This window comes from Peromyscus californicus, unplaced genomic scaffold (assembly GCF_007827085.1).
Source record: "Peromyscus californicus insignis strain IS unplaced genomic scaffold, ASM782708v3 Scaffold_1__1_contigs__length_55948999, whole genome shotgun sequence".
Lineage (NCBI taxonomy): Eukaryota > Metazoa > Chordata > Mammalia > Rodentia > Cricetidae > Peromyscus > Peromyscus californicus.
The window spans coordinates 1,030,168-1,049,405 of record NW_026294492.1 but is presented as its reverse complement, the minus strand read 5'-3'; the positions used below and the strand labels follow the sequence as shown (position 1 = coordinate 1,049,405).

General features: G+C 48.1%; 1 protein-coding gene across 3 annotated transcripts in view; it reads left to right on the top strand.

The window, feature by feature from the left end:
• Nucleotides 1-8,613: 8,613 nt before the first annotated feature.
• The window catches only part of Pxdn (peroxidasin), a 77,562-nt gene continuing 66,937 nt past the window's right edge, over nt 8,614-19,238 (top strand). For all 3 annotated transcript variants that reach the window (XR_008220042.1, XM_052745737.1, XM_052745736.1), the window contains exon 1: nt 8,614-9,062. Coding sequence is in view for 2 of the 3 variants with exons in the window: in XM_052745737.1 (XP_052601697.1) it covers nt 8,872-9,062 (191 nt within the window). In the remaining variant the exon portion in view is untranslated. The remainder of the gene's footprint in view (nt 9,063-19,238) is intronic.

Below are 19,238 nucleotides of genomic sequence, written 5' to 3'. Positions count from 1 at the left end.
TAGGTTCTAGCTCTGGTCTCACTTACCAAAGATCCTGCTGGAGAGGAAGCCCAGAACTATGGCATAACATATGGCCTACTTGGAACTCACCAACAGGAAGGAGGATCAGTGCCAGTCTCAACATTTGAGTCTATCTTGTACGCGATTATTGTCTTGGAGCATGTCTTGGGCAGAATCTATATGGAAAATGTTTAGAAACAAGGAAACACAAGTCATTCAAAATCATAATGAGCATGTCTACTAGTTGAGATGATGTCAGCAACATGATTTATAAGCCAAGAGTTCAGAAATGCCAAGTCACCTTTGTTCTTTACATATCTGGGGTGGTTTGAATGAAAATGGCCCCCCAAAGGGAGTGGCGCTATTAGGAGATGTGGCCTTGTTGGAGGAAGTGTGTCACTATGGGGGGCAGGTCTCTTTTGTTCAGGCTTCCCTCACTGTGATTGTCAGTCGACTTCCTGTGACCTGCATATCAAGATGTAGCCAGCACCATGTCTGCCTGCATGCCACCATGCTCCCCACTATGATGATAATGGACTGAACCTCTAAAACTGTCACCCCAACTAAATGTTTTCCTTATAAGAGTTGCCATGGCTATGGTGTCTCTTCACAGCAATAGAAACCTAACTAAGACAACAAAAGATGTAAATAAGAGCTAGGGAGGTATCTCACTTAGTGGAGGGCTTTTTCTGGCATGCATGAGGCCCTGGCTTAGATTCCCAGCAATATATAAATGAGCATGGTAGTGCAGAATTATAATTCTAAGCACGCAGGAAGTGGAGGCAGGAGGATGAGAAGATCATCCTTAGCTACAATGTAAGTGTGAGGTAAGTATGGCCTAGAGACCTGTCAAAGAAGATAGAAAGGAAAAGGAAGGGAGTGGAAGAGGAAGCAAGGTGGGAGGAAGGGAAGGAAAGAGAAATAAAATCTTGCCCAAAGGGTCTATGTCCCTTGCATTATTATTGATGAAGAGAGTTGGGTGTCTTAGAAAACTGCAGACTGATGTAGGGGCTCGCTCTCACTGGTGCTCACTCTCCCTGTATTTCCAAGCAAGGAACCTGCCAGTTGGTTTTCAGTTTCCTATCAGTCTCAAGGCATACTCTTCCTTTTTCATAGCTGAAATGGATTCTGAAGTTCTGAGTGGTCAATCTGTCCAAAGCTAGGAGGCTGGCCATATTGGAGCTGTCTTTGGTTCTAGACTCAGGTAGAAAGAGAAAGGACCTCATTTTTTAAACCACCACTGAGAGATGACTTTGGTAGCTATAGAGCAGGAAGCTTGGGTTTTATTCCTAGCCGAGCAGAGCTTTGGAGCCCAGTGCTCAAAAATCCTAAGTTTCTGTGTGCTGTGGGACCATCAAGAGTGCTCCTGAATTTGTGTTGATTTACAAAGAAGGGTCCCAGAATTTTCTCATAAAACAATCTCCTTTATTCTCTAGCTGGGAGACACACCAGCAGCTGAAGTCTCTGCTTAGGTAGTGTGCTTGGCATTTCTTGGCTGCTTGGTGTGAGATGGGAGGTAAAAGCTGCCAGGTAGCTTGGAACGCATTGACAGAAGCTCCTGACAAGTTAGAAACATGCCACCAGGAGCCACCTTGGCACTCCTAGGTCAACAAGGGCTTTGCTACAACGGGGAGTGGTGGCTGCCCACTCTCTTCTAGAGTACTTAGCCAGCCAGCAGATCACAGGTTCGTTAGTGACAACATAAGTACTTTGGCTGGAGAGTCAGCCTGTCTGGGAATGGAAGGTGGGGCACTCCAGCTTGTCCTCCACTGTAGAGTTATGGCAACACTCTCCACCGGCTCAGCAATCTGCTCAGTACCCTTTTTCATTTTGTGAAAGTAATTAATCCAGAGATGTGGGCTTTTCAGTGTTTCTCAGGGCCCCGTTTACCTTGTGAACTTGTCTGTGGTGGTGTAGCAGGAGACAGCCCCCAGTGTTGCAGTCTGGGGAGTTCCCTTCTAGAGGCCTCTCTACTCGGATACAAAGCTTTATCGGTTCTGGCCCATTTTCAAGCTTGGAAATGTTTCTCTCTTTTAATGAACTATTTCCCTTTCTGTTAGCATCCACATGTCTCTATCTGAACCATTGTTCAGAGACACAGAAGCTGGAAATTGCAGTGGATGCCTCCCAAACTCAGATCTGACCCACAGCACCATTTGGGGGGGCTCTCAAGTTATAGACAGGGTTTCTCTGTGTAACAGCCCTGGCTGTCCTGGAACTCACTGTAGACCAGGCTAGCCTTGAACTCCCAGAGACCTGCCTGCCTCTGCCTCAAGTGCTAGGATTAAAGGTGTGTACCACCACCACCACCACCACCACCTGGCCTCAAGTTACATCTTGATGGGTTGCCTTTTTTTCCCTTTTTGATAAGTGAGATTATCAGGTAGCTCCATTAGGTCTCTTGGATACAATTACAATCTGATAAGATGAAATCATCATCCCTGGGCTGCCCAGGGGGATTAAGTTATATCTTTTTATTGCAAGTGGGATTTCTAGAAAACTGAAGGTTTACAGCCAGAAAAGGACAAAGCCTTATATTCTTGCCCCTTAAGCATGGTCCATAGCTGTTTTAACATTATTATTTTAAATAGTTCTGTATGAAATAAATATTGTCTCTATGTAGGCAACCTTCACAGCAAATGTTATCAATTGTGCTGGAATTCTTGAGTCCCAGGTAGACTCCAGGGTGAGAGGCCTGTTTCTCTTCCTAGTCTCCATAATTTTCCCTCTTTCTATCCTTCTTCCGTTTCATTTACCCCATTTTCATTGTTTCAGGGACCACTTTGTCCATGTTTCTCACCTACATACATAAAATGTTACCTTTTACGGTTTAAAGTTAAGATTGAGGCACTTCTTAATAATTTACTTTAATGTATCTAAGGTTCTAATAAGCTTTATTTTGAAATGATGATAAATTCACAGAAAGTTGTAAACCCAGTGCTGAGGCCTCTGGGCTTCTCCTAATGCCTGTGCACGCATGGATGATACTTTTCAAAGCCATAGCCTACAGCTAGGCATGTGTTGACCCCAACACTGGTGCTCATCCACATTCTTCTTATTGTGACTGCAAAGAGGCCTGAGCCAGCACGAGGGCTGGGTCCACCCACTTGCCCAGCACCTTGTATTCCAGTGGTACTTTGTTTCATTTGAAAACCAGGCCCTACTGTACTGTGTAGCTAGCCTCGAACTCCTAGTTTCAAGCAACCTTCCTGCTTTAGCCTCCTGGGTATCTGGGAAGATAGGCACACACTAAGACCAGCAGCCAGCTAAATCTGCTCATCTCTAGGACTGTGTTGTTTCCCAGGGGCTGGGTGGGACTGATGGCTCACTTCCTAGGAAGTTGAAAGGACTCTTTGCTGACTGCAGTCACTTCCCTTCTGGTTCCAATTTCTTCCCTGCCTTGCCCATCCTGTATATGGGACTAACCTGATATGGCAAATCACCAAAGCCCATGATCAACTGACTGCTGTTTAGTGCCATCCAGTATCCCCTCCCCTTCCTTGTTTCCTGGAGCCAGGACTGGGTAGTAGCAGAACATCCACCAGATGGGTACACCCCTGTTGGGCTCCATCATAGATAAGTCTGGTCAGGATCAGGTTAAATATGACCCCTGGCATCGGGTTATGGAGTGGAGGGCTTGAGTACTCCCTGCCTCTGCTGACAGTGGGGACTCTGGAACTTTCCTGGTCTAGACCTCCTGTCGTATCTCACTTCCTGCTGGGCCTGGAGGGCAGCCTGAAGGCCTCACTATCTTTACCAAGGAGAATGTGTGTCCATGTGCAGACAAGGATCTAGGAGTGGATAGAAGGTAGATCTTCCCTGGGGGAGTCTCCAGAGAGAACCAGCCTTCCTTCTGGCTCAGGACTATGGGAAGGAACATTTCTGATGTTAGAATTATTTTGTCTGTGGTTCGTTGGAGGGTTCTCACCTCTAGCCTCTCAGCTATGGGCACCTAAGGTGACCCCTGCTTCCCCAGTAGGCTGTATGTGAGTATAGTGGTTAATTTTGCCTGGGAGTCAGGTGGAAGGGTCAGGGCAGTAGGTGGGGTGGGGCTGACTTACTGAGGATTCTTAAGTATTCCCACACCAAGGTCCAGCCTACACCAGAAAGCTCCCAGGGAGAATATGTCCGTGGCTCATTGCCTTACTCACACAGCCCACACTGACCGAGGATGAACTAGACAGGCACCTCACACTCGCCCACCCAATCCTCACTGGCTGTGGGTAGCAGCTGACCTTGCTTTACAGATGGAGGAACTGAAACTCAGAGGAAAGAAGGTTGAGGGGGTCTCAGCATTGGAAGCTGTGGCGATAAGGCTGCCTCCCTGTGAGCCCAGGCTTAGCTTGGTAGAGCAAAAGAAAGGATCTTGAGGCCATGCTGAGGCTGGAAAGTGGAGGTGTGGTCTGCATCTCAAGGGGAAGTTAGGTGAAAGACTAGAGCAGTGCAGCAGGGACTTGGGGTGCTCTAAGCACCCCCTTCTCATTCACAAAAGGGAACAAATGTGGAGGATGATAATCCAGAGAGGGTTGTGTGCCCCTCCCTTTGGCTCTGAGACTATTGAAACAATGATCTCCAGGATCTGGAATTTCCCAGGAATCTCAAACTGAGAGAGAGAAAGGCTGAAGCCCTGATGCCTGCCAGCAGGGGGAAGAGGGAGCCAGGTAAGAGATCTCACACAGTTCTGACCACTTGTCAATTTGCAAGAGAAGCCAGAGCTGAGACAGACCACACCTTGACTAGGACCACTTGGTTATATATTTCCTCTGGCCCTCCATTTAAGCCTAAACCTCTCATCAGGACCTTGAAGATGGACTCTGTGCGTGTGTGTGTGTAGGGGTAGGTTAACTGGGCCTACTTATTTTTTTTTCCTTTTCTCAGTGTGGCTACATTTAATAAATTCTCATCTATTTAATTGGCATATTGAAGACCCATGGTTGAGTCTATCCTGTTAGGGCTGCCAGGGCCCAGGCTTTGACCCAAGCTCTCTGAAGACAACATTTGCCTCAGAGGTTTTCATGAGGCTCCAAAACCAGAAATACCTGTATGAATATGGTTGGGGGATCACAAGATAAATGGATGGCATGAGCCAGGAATAGCTGGGAGGGAGCAGGCAGGGGAACAGCCACTGTTCACATTGTCTCAGTCCGTACCATCACTGGGTGGAAGTATTCGAACACTCCATCACCGAGCATTTCTCTTTGCCTGAGTATAATTAAATGTTTGCTGTGGAACAAGAAACAGGGTGTAGGGCTGATGGAAGGACTTGGAAAGAGCTTATAAGAGGGAAATGGGAATTCGCCTGGGTCAGAAAACTCATCCAGAGGTCATATGGAGGTGTGAGTCTTCCAAGAGCCTCTAGGGGGCACATGAAGGCGCTGATGAACACAGAGCATGAGAAGGACATTTGGCTCAGTGTAAGAACTTCATTGGGAAAACACACATTCTTTCAGTCCTTAGTCACGGTCCTGGCACTTAGTTCCCACCATATTTCATTGTTTAGAGCTGTACAGATGACTGCTATGCCTATCAGGCATCCTCTGGGACACAGAAACAGCAGGGGGATGGATGGACGGATGGATGGATGGGTGGATGGATGGGTGGATGGATGGACAGACAGACCGATGGCTAAATGGTTGGATAAGTGGATAGGAAGATGAGTGGTATGGATGGATCAGTGATGAATGGAAGGAAAAATGGGTGAGTGAACTGAAAAATGGGTGGATGGATAGGTAGGTAGATGGGTGAATTGAGTGGGTAAATTGAGTGGGTAAGTGGCTAGAAGTGGGGTGAGAAAGACTGGAAAGGACAGGCGCCACTAGATGGATGGATGGATGGGCGGAGCTGTTTTTAAAAAATGGTTAGTGTGTACAATATATGTTTGAGTGTATTTCTCGTACTTGTGTACACATGTGGAGGCTAAAGGTTGATGTCTGGTCTTTATCATTCTTTATCTTAATTTTTTGAGACAGAGTTAGGCTGGCTAGACTAGCTGGCCAGCAAGTTCCAGAGAGCCACCTGTCTCCCTTTACTCTAACCAAAGCCTACATGCTAGTATCATAGACCTCTGCCATTATACCAGGCTTTTATACATGGATGTTTGAGGGCCAAACTTGGATACTTCGGCTTGTCCAACAGGTACTTTCCCGACCAAACTGTCTCTCCAGGCTCTTGTAGCAGAATTTCTTCTCTGGGAAAACTCAGTTTTTATTCCCAAGATCTCAGATGATTTAGTCAGATCAAATATATTAGTGAGATCTCCCTTATCAAAGTCCACTGGTCAATTTTGGCCACATCTACAGAGTACCTCTCCAGGGGAATATCTATTCTTAAAAAGTCATAGGATGCTTTTATCCAGTCAAATGGATACATAAGACCAAACATAACAGATGGCTTAAACAGCAGCTGTACTGAAAAGAAAGAGCAAGCACCTGGAAATGTGGCTCACGCTGTGGGTGCTACAGGTTGGGGGGTGTTTAGGATGTGAGGAGTGGGGCCACTGCATTTGAGTGATGCTGAAAAAAAAAAGGACCGATATGCCTGGTAAGAACTTAAATATGAGATGAGACTGCCTATAGTAAGGACCATTTCCAGGTTGTTGCCTATAGAAAATCATAGTGTGTGCCGGGCGGTGGTGGCGCATGCCTTTAATCCCAGCACTTGGGAGGCAGAGGCAGGCGGATCTTTGTGAGTTTGAGGCCAGCCTGGTCTAGAGAGCAAGATCCAGGAAAGGCACAAAGCTACACAGAGAAACCCTGTCTCAAAAAACAAAACAAAACAAAACAAAACAAACAAACAAACAAAAAAAAGAAAATCATAGTGTGTGTATGGGGGGGAGATAAGTGTTAAGTGGGAAAATGCAATTTTGGGGGAGAAAGATATTTTTGGTTTCTGGTATCATACACTTGACTAAATTTTTAACAAGTAAGGAGACATGAGTGGCCTAGGGACCCTGAACTTGCAGTTGCTGTTGAAGGCAAGGCTGCCGGTGCTGGGGTCTATCAGGCCCTTGACTTGTACTAACTGCAGGAGGTAAGTCTGGTCTCTGTCACAGTATACAGGCTAGTCTGTCTCATCTTGTCCTTGCTCATCTCCACTACAATATATACCTGGAAATTCTGCCCTCGTGGAAACTTAGCTCTGGTTCTGCAGGAGCTCATGGTAGAGTGAAGGTCTCCTGGGGTGGGCAGCCTCACAGGAGGCTTTGTGGTCGGATCACTCCGTTCTGTCATTCTACTCAAGGGAGTGTGGCAGAAGTCCTGGAAAGTGAAGGCATGCTCCAGGCTTAGCAGGAAGGCCTTAATCCTCTTCTCCCCCTGGAATACAAGCTCCATCTGGTTGGAAGTGTGCCAGCCATGGAGAGGTCCCAGTGATTAGGAACTGGAGGAGGCTCCAGTTCCTCTGTGGTACAGCCTGCCAGCAGTGCAGCTGAAGCCTTGTGACCGTGCCTGAGTGTGACCCCATCCCTCAGCAGTACCCTGATGCGGGACCCCCAGAAACACCCCTCCCATCAGAGAGACTATCTGCCTGGTCACAGTGGGAGGACCGTAGTTTGCCGGTCAAGGCATATCTGGTGAGTTGGTTTTCCATCAAAGAGACAAAACACCGAGGCAAAACAACTCCAGGGAGAAAGATCTGTGTTGACTCAGTTTCAGAGATTTCAGTCTGTCTGTCCAGAGCTGGGCAGCTCCCTTCAAGTAGCCAGAAACCACAGAGGATACCTGGGCAGGCCGATTTCTTTCTTCCCATCTGTCCTATTACACTGCCAGCCTATGGGTGTCACTCTGGTTCCTAGTGGGTCTTCTCTTTTTAGGCAACTCTTTTGTAAATTTCCCTTAGACACAACCAGAGTCTTACAGAGTCTCCTAAGCGCTCTGTTCATTCCAGTTGAGAATCAAGATCAACTGTCACACCTGGACTCCACTTCCAAATCTGATACCTAAGAACTCTCTTCCTTTGGTTGTATTGCCTAGCCTGGACCTCCTGGTCTGAAGAATGGAGAGACTGGAACCCCAGGGAGAATCAAGGAAGCATATGTATAAACTGTCAGCATTCGGTCTTTCTTAGCACACACTCACGTTAATCTCAGGGCTTCCCTTTTATGCTGTCCATGTAAAAGCAATCTGGCCACAGGTGTTCTCCATCTTTCCTACAAAGGAAAGCAGCAGGTGGGCCAGGGCTCCTCACAGGTAGTCAGTGTTGGAGGCCTCGGGAACCCTCCCCGGGGAACTTCTAATTCTGCCGCACGGCTTCCAACAAGCTGTGCGCCACGGGGCTGGCCGTCGGTTTCTCCAATAGGAATGAGGAAAATTTAAATCAGGGATAGGTGCTTTGTGTGGGAGCTGCGGGGGGTGGGGGGGAAGCTGAGGAAAAGGAGTGTGAAAGCTCACTTCCTAGAACACCCAACACTTTTAAGTGTTCAAAATAAGGCATCACCAGCCACAAAACCCTTGCATACAGGCAGAAAGTATGGTTAAGGGATGTGGGGTGCCTTAGTTGCGGCACTACAGTTTTAAAAGTAGAATCAGAGATCCAAACCCGGTCCCAACCCTCGCCTCTGCTCTTCCTGGTACCCCCACAGTGGAGTCTGTGCGCATTGGACACGCTGTGCAGGGAGGCCCGGCTGCACCTCCCGTGAAGGGTCGCGGGGGATCCTACACCAAGGCCCTGGTGGTGCTTGCCCAGCCCCCGCCTTCTGCGAGGCCGAGAGGGGCGGAGCCACGCGCATGTGCACAGCTGGCGCCCCCCGCCCCCCGCGCACAGCTGGGACGTGGGCCCGGGACCTGAGGGCTCAGTTGGGAGCCGGCGGTGGACGCGCCCGCCGAGGCCTCCGCTGCGGTCCACGCGTGCCAGCGTCTGTCCGCGCCGTCTACCATGGCCGTGCGCTCCGTGCGCCGCTGCCTGCAGGCGCTCGTGCTATGCTTGGCCTGGGGGGCTATGGCGGTGGTCGCCTCCAAGCCAGGGGCAGGCTGTCCGAGCCGCTGCCTGTGCTTCCGTACCACGGTGCGCTGCATGCATCTGTTGCTGGAGGCCGTGCCTGCGGTGGCGCCGCAGACCTCCATCCTGTGAGTGCGGCCCGGGGGGTGCTGGGGTCCGCGGGACATGTGATTCAGGGGGATCGAGGGGTGTGAGTAGCCTGGGGAACCGGGGATATTGGTTTGGCGAAGTGGGGAGTCCCGGAGTCCGTCCTGGGCGTGCTGGGCCTTTGTCCGTCCTGGCTGGGACGCCAGGGGCGGACCTGAGCTCTGAGCGTGCGGCCTTGGGAGCCGCCTTTGTTCAAACTCAGAATCTCCCGCTGGCCCGGGAAGTGGTAGGGAGTCGCCAGGGAAAGCCCCGTGCGTCTCGTGCGCCCTCCCCGACTGGCCTCCCCTCCGGTGTCTTCTCAACTTTCACTCAACCCACTCCCTCTCCTTCCCTTCCCCCCTTCTCTTTCCCTCTCCTTGACTCTCCCTCTTCTCCTGAATCGCAGGCCTGGGGGGTGGGTCGCCCCTCCTCTGACCTCTTCCTCCACCAGTCTACCTGCCCCCCTTCCTCTGCCTTCTGGAGCGAGGCCCACACCACACCACCCTGTGCCAAGGAAACCTCTCTCGCAAATTCTGCGTCCCGCGGTGCCACCAGCACCAAGTGTCTGCTCTCATCAGCTTCTGTGCTAGAGCCTTCAAGTTAGCTGGGTGTCCTGGGGACCCTGTTGGGCGCAGCATTTGTAGGGGGCTTTTTCTCTGCCTGGAGGGAGCCTGACATCCAAGGTGCTATGGAGGGCCCACCCCTGTGCGGGTGACCAAGTTCTGGGCAGCCCGGGGGACCCCTCTTGCTGTTTCTACTCTCAGCTGGTCTGTTTCCCAAAGGTTCCCCACTTCCTGGACACTTGACTTTCACCTGGAATTGTGCACTTTTGCCTCTCCACAAGCCTCCAGATCAGAAGGAATCCCAGTCTCGTCTCGGGGAGAGGAGCCAGAGTTGGCTGCAGGCCTCTGTGTGCTCTGAGATTTGGTTCTGGTGAAGGCAGGCATGCGTTTCAGGGGCCAACTGTAATTCAGGGCCCTGCAGCTGCACTTCTGCATTCCAAAAAGAGTTTTCACTTTTTGTGGCTGGGCTGGAGGACTTTGGCATCTCCCGAGGAGCCTGTGAAAGTTATAAAAATCTGAGGGAACTATTCAAGGAGTGGGCGGTCAGTGTTCTCACTTCTAAAAGTGCATGGGTGTCCTACTTCCTCTGGCGGAGATTGTGCGGGCAGCAGGGCCAGGCTGGGGTGGGAGCGCCTAGTAGAGTCCTCTGAAGAGCTAAATAAGGCTTTCCATTCCAGAGGGTGCGGATGGTCAGCCAAGGCTGTATCTGAGAGGACAGACATCATCATGCTGTAAAGCATTAAACTTTTAAAATGGGCCAGAGTGGAGTGTCTCCAAATGTAGGGAGTTTCTGTAGTGAGTCAATGGCCACAACTTGGACCCTGAAGCCATTTTTAACATCTGGGCAAAGTCAGATACTCAGACTGTGTGTTCCCAAATCTTTAATTGCTTTTTGCAACAGTGTTTTAAGATGAGTGCTGCAGTACAGAATTGGAGCCCTCCACTCTGCTTTGCATACTACCATGCTACACATCACACACACACACACACACACACACACACACACACACACACACACACAATGTAGCTGGGGGGCAGAGCTCAGTGGTTAAAGATCTGAGTTCAATTCTCAGGACCCACATGATGGAAAGAGAGAACTGACTCTTGCAAGTTGTCTTCTGACTTCCATATGCATGCCACATGCACCCCCCTCCCCGTTATAGGAATAAACTTAGAAAATTAATTTAAAACAATTTAAATGTAGCAGAGGGTGTGAGAGGTGTCCAGAGAAACACTGGAGACAGTGTTTGGAAGATTTCCCCAGAAGGTGTGTTTCAGAAATTCAAACCTTGTACTTTTATGTCTGAAGTTTCCTGAAAGATTTTTTAACAAGGTACCACTGATTCTTCCAGGCAAGTGCCTGACAGAACATATGGTAAGTTAGCCCCATTCTGTGTCTGTGTCTGGGTTCAGGCTGGTATGGGTGGGATGGCCCGATGGGATAGTCACACACAAAAGCATTGCCTTCTTTCAGCTTCTCTGCCCACTCCCTGCTCTCACGTACATGCTGATACTTTATAGTTTTCTACATTGGAGGCAAAGGGATAGCTCAGTGGTAGAAAGCTTGCCTTAGTATGTGAGGCCTAGAGTTAGAGCGACAATGCTGAGGAATGAAACAAGAACAGTTGGTTATGTAGAAATCGGACACAAAAGATAGGAACTTACAGAACCCCACCGCCAGAGTCAGTGGGACCATCCCATTGTCACACCGCTTGCGGCCTAAAAGTCCCCCCCCCCCCATCTTCTTCAAAGACTGAACCTTCAGGTTCCTTCCTTCCCCAGTGTTTCAGAGAATGCCCGATTGTTTGGGGCTTCAGAAAGTTCCCAGGCCACCTTTGGTACAGGTTGAGACTGGCTTTGCTTCCTGGCACCTGAAAGTTCAAGGTGGAAGATGTCATGGGTACCCTGCACCTCTCTGTGCTCAGTGCCCTGAGCCTCTTTAGGAAGTGTCTGTCTCAGTCTGGCTTGGAAGGCTGGTAGAAATGCCTGCCTGGTTCTTGCATAGTGTACTGAGTAAAGCACCCCATAAAGCTGTTCCTTCCTCTGTGCCTCTGCACCCTGGCCTTCTGGGTCCTGTAGGTACTGGGCTTCTCACCTCACACCCTGCTCCTTTCACATCCTTTATTGTCTCCTGAAGTCTTTGCTGCTGAGGTCATGGGAGTTGAGCCGAAAAACTTAACATCCACTGGGCATTCCAGGCCACTCCAGTGCCAGGGAGTTGTTACAGACTGGTGGTGTGTCAGAAGCCCCAGTACAGGAATGATTGAGGCTATGAGTTTGGGACAGCTTTGGGTACCATGCAGAGGCCCCAGAGCAGTCACAGCCTGGCCTCCCGGGCCTCTGTCAGTCTGCCAGAGACCTGGTGCTCATTCTTAGTTTTCTGATTGCCTTGTCTATGTTTGGACTTGTGATAGATTCTAGACTAGCCACTTTAATAAAGATCCAATCCCTGTCGTCAACCTTGTGGGATATCGGCATTCTTGACGGAGACCAGGACAATGTCCAGGTGTGCCTGTGTGGGATAGAGGAGGCTGCAGAGCTCTGGTAGAGTGGATACGCTTGGCTTGACTGCATGGGTAAAATTCCCAAATGCTGACATCTCTTGGACCCATGGGTATGGAGATAGATTCAATTGTTCAACATGCTTGTCCCATCAGTCATAGCTGCTCACAGCTTGTCATTTACCAGCACAACATCCAAATGAGGCACTAAGGAGAGAGCAGCTTCCTACAGCTGTCCCTGTAGAATCAGTCACCTTCCCACAGGAAGCACAATCTTCCTTGCCTGAAGACTGGAAGAGAAGGAGGGCCTGGGGTGGTGATGTTCACCAGACTCTCCATTCCCGGCATTGCCAGTAGTGTGTTAAGTTCACAGGAAGTTCCCTGGCTCCTGACCATGTCCTCTGGGGACACCTTTGGCTCTGGTTTACTAGGATATACTATCTACAAAGTGGTCATAACATGAGAACTCATGTTCCTGGCCTCAGGGCTGAGGGATGCTCAGATGCATGAACTCACTGTTTTGTCCCATTGCTCACAATTCAGCCAAGATCTGGGAGGCTGCTGTATTCATTCTGGGTTCTTGGGGTGCTGGCCAAAGAGGAGAACCCTCAGTGTCCATCCAGGGCTCGGTAGGACCTGTGTCTATATGGCATGCATTGACACCCTTGGGGTGATCTTTGAGGCTTTATTCTGCTGGGACATCACTATTTTGTTCTCTGAATGCTTGTTCTTGTGTGTCTGTGGATATCTTTCCTCCTGTGAGGGAAATCATAGTGGTTCCACTGTTCTTTAGTCTTTCTATCTCTGCTCTTCAGTGTGTTTTAACGTCAAAGAAATGATATAAAGATAATCCATATACCTGGGACCTTTGTAGTGGTATTTGCTCCGCCCGTGACCTTGGACTATATGACCCAAAGGAGGCGGTACTTCCTGCCCTTGTATGTGACCTCTTATGAGGGGTTGGAGAAGGGTCACATGTGCTTCTCCCTGCTCCTGCTTGCCAGGTGGATTTGCTCCCTGTCAGATCAGAGGATGACTTTTGCTGTGTACTCCGTTCTGTAATCATGAATGTATTTCCTCAATTTATATCTTAATAAATTCTATTACCCATTTAATAGACTCATGTGGATTGATCATAATAAGTGGTGCCCAACTTGGACCAGGCAGCTATGATGGAAGCTTGGCTCTTAATGAAGCCACCTTCCTTCAGTTTTCTCCTCCTGTGCTACTTTTGGCTTTCGCCTATGTTAATAGACTCAGTTGGTGGTAACAGAGTATCAGGTTCCCTTCAATGAGCTTGGGAGGAGAATGCTTGAGTTTGGTGCAGGGTTTGTGGGGAGAGCCTTCCTGGGTCAGCTTGTTTGTGATCAGATTGCTTTCACTCACTCTATGTCTGCAGTCTGTGTTCCCCACAATGGGAACCAGAAGCTGAAGAGGAGTCCAGGGGGTTTTATCTGAAGTTTTGGGTGCAGGCTGGACAAGAGGTGCTTCCTACACAGATCAGAGGCACACCATTAACACATGGGCCCAAAGTGTATCTCTTTATGACTGTAAAACCATGAGAGTTGAAGAGTCATCATTAGTGTGCTTATTCCCATTGATGGAATATGAGCTTTTGCCCATCCTGTTGGAGAAACTGGCCTTTTTCCTTTGTACTGGGCAATAAGGAGAAATGAAAACAGATTCAAATGATAAAGTCAGCTAAGGCTATTATGGAGTTAGGAGGGTCAGGACCCCAGGCCTGGAGCTGGAGATTTCTTAGGAATCAGGAAGTTAAGGAAGTAAAGAGGCATCTGCAGGCCTCTGGCCTTTAGTGCCATTTGGGGAAACCTCTTGAATTTCACAATATCCAGGACAACCACTTGTTTTCACAATTACAGCTTTGTGGGCTTTGAGGTGCAGAAGAAAATTATATATTTAAAATGTCATTGCTTTAATGAATTCAGATTAAGAGCAGTTTAACTTTAATGTGGTGCTTAAGTAGCTGGGACTCTGTATTAGTTCCTGTTCTGTTGCTGTGGTAAAACACCATAACCAGAACAATTTACAGAAGAGTTTATTTGGGCCCCCAGATCCAGAGGGATGAGAATCTGTCATAGCAGGAAGGCACAGTAGTAGAAGCAGGAAGCTGGGGGCTCGCATCCTTAACCTCAAACATAAAGCAAGGGGAGCAAACTGGACGTAAGCAGGGATTTTAACTCTTAGAGTATGTCACTCAGCGACACACTTCCTGCAAGGCCACACCTCCTAGACCTCCCCAAACAGTTCTATGGACCAGAAAGAATTCAAATACTGGAGCCTACAGGAGACATACTTATTGAAGTCACTGCTGACTCTTCTGTGGCAATTCTGTCTCGGTGAGCCAGGAGTCTTTGGGATCGGAGTGGGTCTGTTTCTTTACCAGACTCTGAAAGCCAGATACCTACCATAAGCACCTGACACAGCAGCGCTCTGACAGTGTGTGGGAATGCTTGTTGCTTGAAGTGACAACTCGTGATGACTTAGCATCTTCCAAAGTTGGTAATTTCAGTACTTTATGCTTTCTTTGTCCTGGTGTTTTTGTTTTGAAAAACAGGAGCCTCGCACCATCTCCTACCCGTTTCTTTATCACTTGGTGTTCTAGTTTCATTTCTGGTCCCATGACCAATAGCTCCGATCAAAAGCAGCTTTGAGGGAGAAGCGGTTTATTCTGCTTACAATTACAGGTCGCAGGCCATCGCTGAGGAAAGTCACGGCAGAAACTCTAGTCAGGGTTGGAAGACAGGCCTCCTTGCCATTCCACACAGCTTTATCTCAGACGAGGTGCACCAGGAACCAGAGAAGATGTTGATTGCTGGATGGCAGGCAGGCTTATGCTTAGCTAGCTTTCTGTCTTGGCTAGTTTTACGTTACCACCATTTGGGAATCTCATTTGAGAGAATACCTGCATCAGATTGGCCCCTGGGGCATTTTTCTTGATCTATGATTGATGTGGGAAGGCCCGCTCCCTGTGGGCAGTGCCATCCCTGGGCTGATAGCTCTGAATGGTATGAGAAAGCAGGCTGAGGAAGCCATGAGGAACAAGCAAGTAAACAGGATTCCTCCATGGCTCCTGCCTCAGTTCCTGCCCTGACTTTCCTTAGTGATGGAGTGTGACCTGAGCATTGAAAGGGGCAATATACACCCTTTATTCCAAGTTGCTTTTGGTCATGGTATTCCTGTTGGCACAGTAATAGAAACCTTAACTAAGACACTTCAGGTTATAGGTGTTTCTATCTCACTTTAAAATTTTATGTGTGTTTATGTTCAAAGTGCATTTCTTGTAGGACCTTGCATTTCCATTCATCATTCTCTCCAGCACCATGGTATGTTTTTTTTTTTTTTTAATAGATCCTAGACGTCTTGAACTTCACTTTTTTTTGAGGACTGTAGTCAACCCCAGCTTTGTTCTGCTGATTTAGAGAAGTCACAGGAAGTCAAGAAGTTGAGTGCCCTGTTCCCCCAACCTCAAGTCTTACTATTAAGATTGGTGAGGCAGGACTGGAGGCTCCCTTTTAGACCACTTATTATTAACCTTTCAGGGCGAGACTCTTAAACACCAAACCAGAGCCCCGTGGCTCCTTTGCCGTGTGATGGACGCAGATGGGCACTCTTCACCTTGGTCCAGTCTGAGTGCTGCCTTTGAGCCATGGGGGTGCTTCTGCCCATGTGGGTGGATGTGAGCTGTCAAGCTCCGCTGCACACTCTGCAGCTTGCTGCAGTCTTCTTTCTCTCCTCCTGGGGTATTCTGGTGTTTCTGGCATCTCTCCTGAGAGTTTTGGCTGCCCCAGGATCTCCTGACTCCTGGTGTTATCTTCTCTCTCAGACAGTGTGCTGGACCAGCTGCATGCTCACCCCATTTGTTTCCCATCTCTCCAGGTTCATCTCTCGTTTTGACTGAGGTACAATACCATGAAAATGGTTGCCTATACATTATTTGGGGTTCTTTATAATGAAAAAGTCTCACCTGTTACTCCATCTTACTTGAGAATGAACAGCCCTACTTGCCTTAAAAAAAATTTTTTTTTGCCTTGTTTAAATTCTTTTTCAGAAAGATGTGGTAAAAAGGAGTAGTGCTCAGAATAAATAAAATGCTGAGTTAACTTTCACAAGTTCAGAGTCTTGAGAAAAATGTTTCCCATTTGTCTTTGGGCCATTTAGCGTGAACTGCTCTGACAAGCAGTGGCAGGGTCCTGGTGTATTGCACCATGTGAATTCCCACACAGACATTCTTGGCTGGACAGCTTTCTGCTGGAAGTTCTGCTTAAAGCCAGGGGTTACCAGCAACAGCTGTGAGTAGCCTGCCTGTTAAAGATGAGGTGTTGTTGGGACAAGCCAGGACGGGGGCTCACATTTTGTCTGTGGCTGCCTGCTAACCACAAAAGCAGAATGGAGTAGGTATCTGTACAGATAGACTGAATGGAGTAGGTATTTATACAAACAGAGTGTTTATATAAACCAAATAGTCTTTACTACCTGCCTCCTTCGGTTGCATCATGTTGGGTGTAGACCCAAGGATCTGTCCTCTGTCTGTCTTGAGCTTGTCTCTCTTCCATGGCCTTGAGGCTGTGATGGAAGCAGAGTGGGGTGGGGGGGGGGGGGGTGGCGCTAAGCTTCCTGAAGTGATGCCGCACTGGTGCTCACACTGCATTGGTGAATTCTGGTCATGTGTTTCACCCTACTTTGGGGTCCAGGACTGGATCAAGAATGTACCTATAAAGAAGTGGCTTCGAGCAGCTCATCTTCTCAGCTGTGGTGTCTCTAGGTTTCCTTTCACTGATAGATTTTCTGTTCCGTGTACTTCTTGACAGGGGGCTAGGTGGAAGGGTTCTGAACTTTGGCCTCTTTTCAGAGAGGTTCACCAGATGTCCTGCTGTATGTGTCCCTATGTTTCCATGTACTGTGACTTAGGGTAACTTTTACCCTCACCCCTAAAAGGAGAGTAGGAAATACTACCATAGAACAAGGTAGTCTTAAGACCCTCTCCTCATGTACTGCTTGGGGGTTCACAGTGGCCTGTTCCCGAGTGACATAGGGTTATCTGTGCTTTGGCCTCAGTGTTGGTCCTCACCTGTGCCCTTACAATAGGATGACTGCCCAGCCATTTGCATAAATGGGAGTTCTCCAAGGGATGAGACCAGTGGGTTCCTATCCTGACTGCTTCAGGTAATTGTTAAAATGATGGGTGATGTGGTGAAGGACTAGAAGAGAGAAATACAGGAAATCCTTCATCCTGAGGATCAGACCAATAGCTTCTGGGGACCAGGGGTCAGTTGCATTTCTGAACAAGTTTGGCTTCTGCTGTGACCATGCATCTTTGTCCACTGTGTGCCAAGGATGTGAGGCTGCAGCTCAGGTTCCTGTCCTCTGGCTGGAGGATACTTGGCCCTTCCTGTTTACCTCCTATAGCTCTAACGCTGCATGCTGCATACAAACTTGAAGATCTTCAGAAATTCACCCCTTGATGACTCCCTTAGGGGTCTCTGAACCGTCATCTCTGGGAGGAGTTAGGTTCAATAAACAAACATGTTAGATTAGCCTTCCCTGAGCAGCCATCTTCACAAGTTGTGCTAGGAGTTATGAAATCTGTCCCCTCACCCACTGATTGACCATTTTGTTTTTCTTTTACAGGTTATTAAAATTTTTTTTGCAAACAATATACATTTGTATTAAAAATACTTTAAATACAGATAAAACAAAAACAGATAGCTTACTTTCTGTCATTAGATCAGATGTACATTTATACAAATGTCTATGTGTATGCCTAGACATATCAATGTTGACATGCCTGTCATGTCTGTTTTCAAAAATTAGGACATGATACCTGTCCTGTTCTGTAATGTACTTGTATGCTTTAGCATTTGGCCAAGTACCATACTTTGTGTGTGTGTGTGTGTGTGTGTGTGTGTGTGTGTGTGTGTGTGTGTGTTGTATGTTATCTGGGTGTGTGCATGGAGGCCAGAGAATGATGTGAAGTGTCTTTCTTGATTGCTTTCCTTATATCTTTTTTATTTAAAAAAATTGTTTTATTCATTTTACATACCAAAGATCCCCCTCTTCCCTCCTCCCATCCCCTCAGCCTCCCCCTCCCAACCCATCCCCCATCCCCTCCTACAAGAAGGTAAGGCCTCCCATGGGGAGGTACATTTAGTAGAGACAGGTCCAAGCCCCTTCCCCCTGCCCCAAGGCTGTGCAAGGTGTCCAACAGGGTCTCTCACTGAACCTTGAGCTTACCGGTTGGCTAGACTGACTGACCAGTGAGCTCTAGGGATCCATCTCCCTCTGTCTCCCAGTGCTGCTGAAGTTAATGATGTCCAATGCTATGCCTGCTGCTGCATATTCAAACTCAGGTCCTCATGCTTGTATGACAAGTGCTTCACCCAGTGAGCCATCTCCCCGGTCCCACAAACTTGTTTTGATCATGTGTTTACTGGGTAATTGAAAGTCATTGTTTATAGGTAGAGACATGATAGATAGATAGGTAGATAGATAGATAGATAGATAGATAGATAGATAGATAGATAGATGATAGGTGGATAATAGATGATAGATAGATAGATAGATAGATAGATAGATAGATAGATGGATGATAGGTGAATAGATAGATAGACAGATGGATGATAGGTGGATAGATAGATGATAGGTGGATGATAAAATAGACAGACAGACAGACAGACAGATAGATAGTTGTAGTTTGAATGAGAATGGCTCCCTTGGCTCATATGTTTGAATACTTGGTCCACAGTTGCTTAGGAAGGATTAGGAGGTATAGCTTTGTTGGAGGTGTGCCACTCGGAGCAAGTTTCAAGGCTCAAAGGTCTCATGCTATTTCCAGGATGCTCTCTGGCTCCTGCTTGTGGATCAAGATGTGAGCACTCAGCTGCTGCTCCAGCTGCCTGCTACCATGCCTTCCTCCTCCATCATAGACTCTAACCCTATGGAACCATAAACCCAACTGGGTTGTTTTGGACAGAGTGTTTTATCACAGCAGTAGGGAAGTAGCTAATACACATGTGCACACACACATACATACATGCGAATTTGTGTGCATACATTGGGAATTGAATCCAGGACCTCAAGCTGCACCACTTTACCA